The sequence below is a fragment of the Zingiber officinale genome, chromosome 3A (genome assembly GCF_018446385.1).
Source record: "Zingiber officinale cultivar Zhangliang chromosome 3A, Zo_v1.1, whole genome shotgun sequence".
NCBI classification, from domain to species: Eukaryota; Viridiplantae; Streptophyta; class Magnoliopsida; order Zingiberales; family Zingiberaceae; genus Zingiber; species Zingiber officinale.
The window spans coordinates 2,633,405-2,645,295 of record NC_055990.1 but is presented as its reverse complement, the minus strand read 5'-3'; the positions used below and the strand labels follow the sequence as shown (position 1 = coordinate 2,645,295).

Below are 11,891 nucleotides of genomic sequence, written 5' to 3'. Positions count from 1 at the left end.
GCAGAATTCCAAACATCCAACGCTGTCAACATCCAATCAGACCCTGCAACCTCTAGGTGCCCAGTGCCCAGTGAACCACAGGGAACCACAGGCGCAACATTTTCTTGAATCTAGCCTGGGCATTTCACTTTCTTATCCGCTTTCCATCCGCTTTACCCATTGTTTTTGTGTTCAGAGTGTCAACCTTTGGTCAACTAAAACTTTGACTTTCAGTGACATGTTTTCTGAGGGCCGGTTTCTTTTGCTTTTTCTTGCTTTTTGGTTTTTCTTTCTATTTTTCTGGCCCATTTTCCACATCCATTTGATTGTATAGATTGCCTTGGCAAATTGCTTCCTGCTTCTGTCATCATCTTTGAATTTTTCAGAGGTTTTCTTTCACGTTTTTTGCTTCACTTATTACCATTTTTGGTTCATTGCCCAATCAACCAAGCCCAACACTATTATCACTTCTTTTTTGACTTCTTTGATTCATTCTCTTCAGAAGCGATTCATCTTTCTCATCTTTCTCAGCATTGCTGTCAGCAGCTTGACGTCCCCAAGGAATTTCTCCAGGAATTGCGGCTTCTTTTCGAAGCTCCTCTGCACCCTATCAAAGACTCATCTCTGTATAAAGCGCAAAGGCAATATTATTTGTGCATTAAGTGGGAAAAATCAAACAACAGCTACGCTTTTTTCAACTGGGGAGGTTTCCTTTCAGACGACTTTAAGCCGTCAGCGCAGATAACACTTCAGACCCGCTGTTCAACAATTCGTCGTGCACCGATGTAGATCAGTTGCTGCTTTGGCATGGAGAATCCCCCAGTCACTGGCCTTCTTTTCCTGCAAAAGAAAATCCACCATTAGTAGTAGTCACAAAATAGAATAGTTTGCTTGCTAAAACTTGATATAGCCATCTCTACCGAGTAGAGCAATTCACATGCAGAAACTACAGTTGCAAACGCCACGGCATTTTGGACAACTCCAGTTCTCTAGCACCGCCACCTGCTCTGCATTCTCCCCGTACCTGTAACCCAAATCAGGCATCCACCGCCAGCGGATCTCAACGAACCCATTAACAAAATAAATAAATAAATAAAAATGGAGACTGGCAAGAGATGACAAATCCAAGGAACCTGTTAAGAAGACACTTGTGGCAGAATTTTATAGTGCAGATCTTGCCCCCTTTCATCTGCTTGCAAGCCGCCGTGAAATCCATCGTCTTTTGCCGACACTGCGCCACCTCGCGTGGCAAAACGAGTGAGAACTCTTCCGTAGTGAGTGCTCGGGAACAAAAATGGAAACTTAAGAGGAGGAGGAAGCAGTTATCACCTGGTGGCAGGTCTTCCCTCGCTGAGAATCGTAGATGCGATTGCCGACGACCCGGACTCCGGGCGACTTAGTGCGCTTGCGTGGGGAGGCAGCATCAGAGGAAGCAGCCTCGTCCGGCTTCTTGCTCTTCCCGGCGGCGCGGTGGCCATTGCCCTTGGGGGTGCGAGGGACAGCCATCGGCGATCCGGGAAGGAGAGAGGAGACGATTAGAAAGGGAGGGAGAAGGGATTCGTCAAATTTTTGGAGCGCGATTTGAAACCGCGCCGTTCGGGTCAATAAAAGCGCATCATTTCGTCATATGTATTCTTTCATAGACTCACAGATCTACCCCCTCCTAACTCTGTGGGCTCCGCCTTGCTCGATTGTTGACCGTCGACGTACAAATGTGGTAGAATTATGGGTTAGTTGGAAAAGAGTGGCTTCTGTTTCCTCCACGGACGGGACCGATGATGGAATGGTGGTGACCGTCGGATAGAACTGCACATTGTTAGACCAACCCGAGATCCCACCCGACGATTTTGGCCGTCCATCTCTCGTTCCCTGCGCCTAGAGATAAATTCTTCGGCTGTTATCCAATTTCGACGACGGTGGGTTTGTGGGTTACGTGCCAGAAAACTTTGGGACCCGAACTTATGTGAATTCAAATTTTGCGCAAAAGCCGCCTTGGCGATTGCAAATTAATGAGGTTGTGTCTAAAAATAATAATGTAATATAATATATTTATATAAAGGTCCCTCGAAGAAAATAGTCATAGCTTCAAAATAATGAAAAAAAATATATATCAAAAAATATTTATTAAAAATCTTATTGAATTTTAACTCGTATCAATATCATAATTCTTAGTTTTATTATTGTTTAAAGTAATATGGCAAATTATACATATAAATTTCAAGATTTCTCATTTCACATATCTAAATGGTGTATTCTTATTGTACCACTACCTTTTTAGTTGTGATTAGAAGTTTCTCTTTTTACTTTAAATTTTTATTTTACTTATTTAAAAAATTCATCGTTCTCAATTTACACAATCGAATTTAAATTTGACAGTATATATATTGCTACGAATAATAGTGAAAGTCACTACGTAGGATAAGATGATTAACCCTTTTGTTGATGAGGTGGTCAAAGCTCAGTTAAGTAAATGTGATGATAATTGTGGATACTCAATCCAATTCTTGCGCCCCAGTGGTTAGCTCCACCTTTCTCAGTCTAGCTGAGCAAATTATCACAATCCCAAGAGGTATGCTTCCTTGATTCAATGCCCTATTTTAACAAAATTGGGAGACCATCAATTGATCAACTAAACGAAAGCTTGACAAATGTTTCAAACCAACATTCTTATTCATCCATAGACACTTTATCGATCGGATAATTCTTATCACATGCAAGTTGGATCCCCCGATTCACGAGGGTCACACTCCCCTGATTCCTTTACCCGATCGACACATATTCACCATATGTTGATTGGATTCCTCCAATCCTAGGGGCTGAACTCTTTTCAAACCATTATAGATGAATAGACACGTCGCTCACCCACAATTTAGGTTTGGCCCCTATATCTTATATTAGTCCTTGGGGCCCCATTAAATTTCTCCTGTGAAGGTTAGTCCCTAAAAATCCAATGGGTCCTGAGGTTCACAGGCCCAACTACATTAAATGTTGTGCATGAGATGTCAGAAGCATGTGCAACAATATCATTATATGGATATAGGATATGGGTGATAAGACTATTCAATACAACAACATGACATTTCTCTAATTATGATAAAATACTCATTAATGAGAAATATTACAATAAAAAAAGTTAGTGAGGTATAAAAAGGCCCCATCCTCATGGGCATAGGTATTATGCATCCTAGATTTGTTTTCTTCATTATTCATTTTATATTTTTCCTCCACTTTACTAACTTGAACGTCAAAATGATTATGTTAAAATATCTTTTGACCTAATTGCTAATGCTCCTTTTTCTTCAATCTTCGTGAGCTTGTAAGAGTTCTTGCTTCAAAGTCTTCTTCTAATTAACTCTGAAGTTAACTCATCGGTATTTTACTAATTTTATATAGGGTCAAATCTATTAAGGAGTTTTTTAATAATATATTGAATTTGATTTGAAGTTATTCGAAGTTCTTTACATTCATAAGTTTTTATTTTTTTTTATAAAATTAACTAATGAATCATTTTAAATCAAAATTAAGATACTTTTGAAAGTGTCCATACGCCCTCATATCTAAATTGAACCGCATAAATTAAGAATGATAAAATTTTAAACTTATAAAATTTAGAAGAATAATACTTACTAACTAATAACATAATGAGTTCTTAGAACTTTATTGGCTAAAAAAAATATCAAACTTTCCCATTTTTAAATGTCACAGGTTCATCATTCTGGTTAGGATAAAACTGACTGAATAAGTAGAGTAAAAATTTAGATAAGAACAAAATTTGAGTGCAATGGGAGGAATAGGGGTAATGTGCTCCGCGATTTGATATGATGAAAGTAAATATACAAAATGAGAAATTCCTAAATCTGTGCGCAAGAAAGTAAAATATTAATTTAATATATTATGGATAATTTAAACTTTTTTAAAATATATAGATAGTTTATTTTTACACAAATTAATAAAATTATTTATTTATAATTATTCAAAAACTTAATTAATTGGAAATTAGTTTTTCAATATTTTTTATTATATATTAAATGATCAGAAATAAATTTTATTGTGAAATTTATTTATGAATATTTGATTGATTTACAGTTCTATAAATACCATTATTCAAATATTGTTATAATTATTTCCCCGTAATTATTTTAACAACTTCATTCAAAATAACATCTATAATTTTATCCAAAATTATTATAATGTAAACTTTGATTAATATTATTTCATAATAACTTGGACATGTAGCAGTTTTGACCAAAATAGTATAACATTATTGAAGCAAATTTAATCCAATTTGAAAATATATTTTAATATAAAAAAATCTTGCATAATTATTTTATATAGTATTTGACACTCGTACACATTACACAAACTACTTACCCTGCAATCCAACTTAATTGGAAAATGATGAGACATCAAGTATTTTGGTTAAATTTCACTTAGCTTCTTAATTTCCGCTATATAGTTGAGTTGATACTCAGACAAGGCTTGCCATCAAAGGGATATATTTTAATTCCCGACCGGTACAAATATTACTTCGAGTTAGCTCGTGGCTCTGTCTTGAGAGACCGTTCGGCTAAAACTGAATAAACTCTCATGATTTACACCTTTCGGAATACATAAAGCCGTCGATAAAACTTCACCTTTTGCCACAGAAACAACTATTATAATTTCAACAAAACAATTAAGAACTCATATTGTATTCCTCCAAACACAATCATTGAAGGGAAGCATGTCCTCCTTCGAGACTATACTAAATCAAATCGAAGATATTTTGATTGATTGAGTTCACTATTGGTTTGTCTTGAATCTAAATACAATTTTGAGCATTAGTTCATTGTGTTACATCAACCAAAGGAAAAGCTAAATATACAGAGAGAGGGACAAAAAAACAAAGTCTATGGAAGACCTAACTAAACAAAAAATTTAATTAGGTTTTCCAAAACAAACTAGCACGTCGACTCAATCGTCATTTTCTTCGAAAACGAAATGAAAACATATGTTTTAAAGTACATATGTTCTCCTAAACACTGAGACATCTCCCGACTTAATGTGTTAGAGAAAGAACAAATAAAGTTAAAAGAGTGCGTTTTTTTCTATTATTAAAATTGTCAAATTGATAAATCAGAGATATATTTATTAATTATAAGCTTCAGAAATTTCAGTTGAATTAATAGTGCAATCTCATAATTTTATTGGAATAGAATGAGATTATTAAATTCTCTTCGCTAGTTAAGAGTTAACTAGGTCAAAATTAATTTATTGGAGTTTAGTCTAATTAAGTCTCGAGTGAGATTCAGATAAATTATAAGAGTTATAATGAATCATTATAGTAGAATATAACATGTATATATTCACATGTGTTTTGTACACATGGTAAGATAGGTGACGACAAGAAATTATCAAATATTTATCTAGATATTTTTTTTTAATAAAACTTTGTACTAATCTAGATATGATAAAGTCGAATTTTTTACAGTTAAAAAGTGAAACTGTCACCTTAGTTGTTCTTTCAAGATTACTCCTATTTTTTGAAAGAAAGATAAATTATAAGGACTTCGCTCATCAACAACAATCCATACATTAAGAGGTTGAAGTAATCAACAGTGCATTCCGCACCCACTGTTATAAAGCCTAACCTTGATAACATATTAGAGGGTTGGAGCGTAGATCCAATATTGAAATCACATTTCAAGCATGACCTTGATTTTCTGTTTGTTCCATTAAATTAATTTGAGTCAATATGTAAAATATCGAGATCATGTAATGAGATATTCGGATTACAGAAAATCAATTTTGTAATTAAACATTCTCATCTTGGCCCAATATTGATATTAGAGCTAAGTTTTTGACACTATTTATTATTTTGAATGAATCTACGCATGTGTTAGTTAAAAGTGGTGTTAAGAGTGTGTATTATGTGGATGGATGATGAACAATTGATAGCCCTAAAGTTTTTTTGGTGTAATTAATGTTTCATTTCAAGTTTGTAACCTCCAAAATTTCCCTTGTTAAATTGTTAATTTTAAACATTTTTTGGAAGCACTTGTGCAATCTATATTTTGTATGTAATGAAAATTAAGGACCAAAGTGTGTTCATCCCATTGAAGCTGGCTAGAGGGAGGTTAATAGCATAAAAGTTAAAATTAAAATCAATCTTTTATTTTATTCTTTAGCAAAAACAACACACATTAGTTAGTCAAAAATAATAACATAAAAAAAATAATAAGCATAATAATTTGAAACTATGATAAAATTTTAAATATAAAATATTTTTTATTTTAACTATAAACAAATATTTAAACAGATAAAGTTATTTTTTTAAAATAAATATTTTAAAATAGTTTTGAGTTATAAAAATCTGACTAATTTTTCTAGATACGCAAAATATAATGGTAATTTTACAAAAATAAGGTTTTTAAAATTAATCTCTTAACAAATTTTAAATTATATTTTTTGATCAAATATTTATAAAAAATCATATATCTGTCAAAAAAATTGAAAATTTTTACACTAACGAAAACATAATTTTTTATCATAGAAAAATTATGTTTTCAAAAAAATTATTTTGTAAATATTTTTAATTATCAAAATTTATTTTCTGAAAGAGCAATTTTAAAAATAAATACAATGAACAGAAAGTTTCAAAAATATTTTTGTAAGTAGATAATATTTGTATTTTGCAAATAAAAAAAATCAACCCAAATTATTAACAATAATTGTATGAAACAATTAAATTTTGATAGTAACCTTAAAATTAAGCTAAATTTATATTTGGAGCATGTATAAAAATTAATTTAATTTAGTGCATGATTTAAGAATCCAAAATAAGTTCCTTCCTACTAAACTTATCTAATATTTTTTAGAAATAAATTTTCTATTTACTTTTACAATTTAGCCCCTATGATTTTGTAAATACTAGTTAAGCGCATAATAATTTCTAGAATTTGGATTTTGTAAAAAATTTGAGCATACAAAATTTTTAAGATATTCTATTTGTTATTTTAATTTTACATTTTCATTTTTAACTTTATCAAATTCTTCTAGTGGACATGATTTGGTTACAGTGGCGGAGCCACGTTAACGGCTACCTACACTATAGTTCAGGTAGCTAATAATGGTTGTAAATAAATTTATGAGGGAAGAAAGGAAAAAAATATGGGAAAGCTACCAAGTCTTCTCTGACTTAGATGGACTTTTTGTCAATCGTTTGATCCACCCTGACCTGACTAAACTTTAGCTTGGTGTCTTGTCATTTAGATTCATTAAGTCTTTCAGTCATGCATATTTGGTAAACAGATTAGATAACATATAATCTAACTTTAATAATTTGTCATGCATCAAATATTGTGTTTGATTATTAGTGTTGGCTGCACCAATAGATGACACTAATTCCTTGACTTCGAAAATACATATATTTAACGTCTTGACACAACCTAAGCATTTGCTTGAAAATATGTGAGATGATGAATGAGATGATTGTTTGTAGAGTGTGAATAATTTTTGTGATACTCATGACATTGTAGTGCCTAATTTGACTGATCGTTATATTGAAGGTACTAAGCGTTCTTGTCGATAGAAAATTCATTTTAAAGTAGATCGGAATACTATCATTTCCAAGTATTCAATGTTGTGATTGACAAATAGTTGGCGGAATTGAATACAAGATTTTTTGAGTAATCAATAGTGCTTCTTACTCTGTGTGAAGCGTTGAATCCAAGCGATGGTTTCAAATCATTCGCTAAAAGTAAAATTTATTCTTTAATTGAAAATTTTTCTTCGAATGATTTTTCCAAAGATGACAAGAAATATTTGAAAACTTAATTGAATCATTACAAGCTTGATGTATTTGAGGACCCGAGGTTTAATGATGTCGATTCTCTTCATAAATTATGTTAACTACTAGTTGAAACAAAGAAGTTAAAAATTTATTTGGTTATTGACAGTGATCAGGTGATAAGGACGGGGGATTCTCATTGGCGGAAGGTTAACGGCACGTGGAGGTCAAAGGTCAAGAGATTCAACCCTTAGATCGGCCGACCGCCCGACCGGAGGAAGCGAGCTGACCGACCGGCCATGAATCTCTCGAACCGAAGGAAGACAACCCGACTGGAGGTCGGGTTTCCGATGCTCAAGGTAAAAAAGTTCAAGTCCCGAGCGGGATGTCCATTCGGCCGATACACAAGGCAACACAGGCGGGAGCAGTCTCATCTGAGCATACGACCGAGGCAGAAGTTATATGCCTGCCGAGCGGCCGACCCGCTCGGCCCTGGAACAGACAAGGAAAGCAAGAGGACAAAGGAGACAGGGGATAACATCATCCTCGAGACGCCTGCCACCGACAAGCAGTAGAGTTGGCGGCTGAGCCGTACACAAGATCATACGGTGAAAACTTCCACCGTCACATCCGGGATATGCTCGGACGATTGCGGAAAGACGCCAGAGGTACTTTTCTGACACAGGCTCGTTAAGGTATATTTGGGGAAGCGTGCACGCATCAGGAAGCGTGTCCGCGTTTCCCCGGGGTCCTATATAAGTACCCCTAGACGTCGACGAAGGTATGCGCACATCTATACTGTAGCCACATTACGTTGCTTCTCTAGTTGCCTGACTTGAGCGTCGGAGGGCCGTCGCCGGGAAACCCCTCCCGGCTCGGCTTCTTTGCAGGTTCGCCGGAGAGCTACACCACCAGTCGGAGACAGCGGAGCGTGCCACGTCCCCAGCGTCCGTCGACTCAGCGCTCGGACAGGATCAAATTGGCGCCGTCTGTGGGAACGCACCTGAATCCGAGTCGAGAAGATGGAAGAAGCTGGACGTCAACTTCTGGTAACGCTCTCTCCCGAAGAGCTCGAAGTACTCGTCCAAGCGCGAGCAGCAAAAATCGTGGAGCAGCAGCAGAAAGCTCAGGCCGAGCGGGCAGCACAACAAGCGACATCAACCTTGGGGGGCCGAGCCCCACCCGAAGACAGGCAGGAGCAGCTCTCAATATGGGGGCAAAACAAAGGGTCGGCCGGCACTCAGATGGGGGCGCCGCCCGCCCCGATACCTTTTCATCGGACTATGTTCCAGACGCCCTTGGAGGTAGCACAAGCCAACCAAGACAAGGGATCTTCATCGGACGAAGCACTCATCTGGGACGTCAGAAAAGGAAAGGCGCCCCGATCTGACGCGTCTCCCGAGCGGACCAACCGGCAGTTCTCATATGCCATTCTACGCGATCCACTGCCGAGGCATTATGTGCCTTCTGTGATCGGGGAGTACAACGGGACAACCGACCCAGACGACCACCTGGGTAAGTTCGACAGCACCGCCACTCTGCATCAATACACAGATGGTGTGAAGTGCCGAGTATTCCTCACCACGCTTTCGGGATCGGAGCATCGGTGGTTTCGGAGACTGCAGGACGGATCCATCACAAGCTTCAAGGAATTCCGAACGGCGTTCCTCCATCATTTTGCAAGCAGCAGGCGCCACCAGAAGACAAGCGTCAGCCTGTTTGCCATCAAGCAAGGCGCGAGAGAGCCGCTCCGAGCGTACATTCAGCGCTTCCAACCAGGTGGTCATGGACATTTCAACGGTCACCTCGGAAACTATGGTGAACGCGTTCACGCAAGGACTCGTAGACGGTGACTTCTTCCGCTCACTCATCCGGAAGCCACCCTGGGACTATGACCACATGCTACATAAAGCCAACGAATACATCAATGTGGAGGAAGCCCAGGCGGCGAGAAGAAAAGAAGCCCAGAGTGACCAACCAGCTCCCGCCGAGCGGAAGCAGCCCATCAGTCACCAGCCACCCAGAGGACCGAGAGCTGAAGCCGCCCGTCCTCATCAGCACACTCGGTCGCACGCCGTCCAGCAAGTCGCAGCTGATCGGCCCAAACCCAGGGGGAAGGTATGAACCCCGATGTTTTGTTCACTCCATCAGTCGGCTACTCACAACACCCGCGACTGTCGGAGCCTCCCCCCATCGCTCATCCCGCACCGAGGAGTTACCGTCATCGATCGCCTTCACTAGACCGACAACACCGACAACGGAGCCCCGTCCAAAGGATAGAAAGGAGATCCCCCGAGCGGCAGCATCGTCAGCAGTCCGGAGCTCACCATCGGGCATCACACGAACGACCTCGACCTTCCGCTCGGGAGGAAGAAAATAGGGGCAACGCATCTCGGGGAGAAATCAACATCATCGCCGGAGGTCCGACCGGCAGAGATTCTAACAGAGCCAGAAAGGCACACGCACGGCAGCTGAGGATCCGCGCGGTCGGCTACAGCCAGGAAAGGGCGAGCGGACCCGAGATCAGCTTCGGGCCCAGGGACCTCGAAGGAGTTGAAGTCCCTCACGATGACGCCCTGATCATCCGAGCGGTAATAGCCAATTATACTATTCACCGCATTTTCATTGACACAAGCAACTCGGTCAACATAATATTCAAGAAGGTCTTTAACCAACTACAAATCGACCGAGCTGAACTATTGCCAATAACGACCCCCTCTACGGATTCACGTGGAACGAAGTCTTGCTGGTCCGGGCGCTCGGACCCCTTTTCTAAAGTCTTTCCACCTGCAAGAAAAGGTTAGTCCAGTAAATCAAAAAATATATTTTACCTTGAAAAAACAGAGTTAGCACAACATAATAGATTATGAGTAGTGATTAGATCCTGTCTCCCTAAGACCAGGATCTAGTTAAGGTCTCAGCTAAGGTTTCCTAAATAAACCTAAGCTAGATCGACACCTACAATTCCCTCACTAGATCTCTTCTCCAATTGCTTACATTTACTTACCATTTACCGTCACTCGACTTGCCTCTGACCCACTAGGTCTTCTCGCCAGTTGTTAGGTCTACAGACTCAACTGGACTTCGGCCAGTTGTCAGGTCACGCAAACCCAACCGGACTTTCTACCAGATATCGGGGCCCGCAGACCTAGCTAAATTTCAGCCTGGTGTCAGGTTCTTCAGACCTGTCAACTCCTACACACTTGGTAGAAGCATTAGACAGACAACTCATCTAACTTTAACCTATTTGTCATACATTAAAACTAGACTGTTAGTGAAATATACACCAATAATCTCTCTCTTTTTAATATAATGTCAACCCGGGTTAAAGTTAGAAAAAAATACAATAAAGTAATAAAGCATAAAAATGTTTAAAATGTTAAAGTGAGTTCAATTTTCTAACTTAACACACTATCCTCCTCCTTTGGCATACATAAAAAAATAAAGACAATGCACAAAAAATAAGTAAGAAAATATTGCAAGCTGAGATTTTCAAGCAAGTTTCAAAGAATTATGGTAATGCAAGAAATTTTACAAGTAAGATTTCTTAATATTTTAAAGGTAATAACTTTTCAAAATAAGGTAAAGTTCTTTTTCAAATTAATTTCCAAAGATTTAAATATTTCTAAGTAGGACTTTTTTTAAAGGACAGAAAAGTTAAGAAGCAATTTAAAGAAAAATTTTCTAGGTAAGATTTTCAAACGAAGGTTTAAAGAGCAATTTCTAAGTATTATTTTTAAGGAAGGTTTAAAGTAAACTTTTAAGGAGTTATTTTTAAAAGTATTTTTTGAAGTAAAGCTTTGCAAAAATTTCTTGAAGTTTTAAAAAATTTCAAAATAACTTTAGTAAAACAATGTTAAAAAAAAATTTCTAAGTGACAATTTCAAAGTGATTTAGAAAAACTTTTCTAAAAGTAATTTCAAAATAATTACAAAGAAAAATTTTCTAATAAAGATTTTTAAGGTAAAAGATAATAAATAAATTCTTTAAATTAATTTTTCTAATATTTTAAGAGTAATTTTCATATAGAATAACTTTTAAAAATATTCTAAAATATTAAAATCATGTTTGAATGCATAATTTAATAAGAGGTTTTTAAAGGATATGATAAAGCAATTTTCAAAAACACTTTCTAAGTTATCCA

General features: G+C 37.3%; 1 protein-coding gene across 1 annotated transcript; it reads right to left on the bottom strand.

Moving 5' to 3' along the window:
• Positions 1-912: 912 nt before the first annotated feature.
• On the bottom strand, positions 913-1,571 carry LOC122053508 (cell division cycle-associated 7-like protein). Its single transcript, XM_042615565.1, has 3 exons — positions 1,309-1,571; positions 1,113-1,210; positions 913-1,003 (listed from the first exon to the last, which is right to left on the bottom strand). The coding sequence occupies exons 1-3, from the start codon at positions 1,483-1,485 to the stop codon at positions 913-915; spliced, it is 366 nt and encodes a 121-aa protein (XP_042471499.1). The 5' UTR covers positions 1,486-1,571.
• Positions 1,572-11,891: the final 10,320 nt, after the last annotated feature.

What these genes read in the sequence shown, in the direction of transcription:
- LOC122053508 (XM_042615565.1), bottom strand. Translation starts at nt 1,485, where the DNA reads ATGGCTGTCCCTCGCACCCCCAAGGGCAATGGCCACCGCGCCGCCGGG. An exon ending in GAGGGAAGACCTGCCACCAG is followed by an intron (nt 1,211 to 1,308) that starts GTGATAACTGCT and finishes GAGGTGGCGCAG; the next exon opens with TGTCGGCAAAAGACGATGGA. An exon ending in CACAAGTGTCTTCTTAACAG is followed by an intron (nt 1,004 to 1,112) that starts GTTCCTTGGATT and finishes TTTGGGTTACAG; the next exon opens with GTACGGGGAGAATGCAGAGC.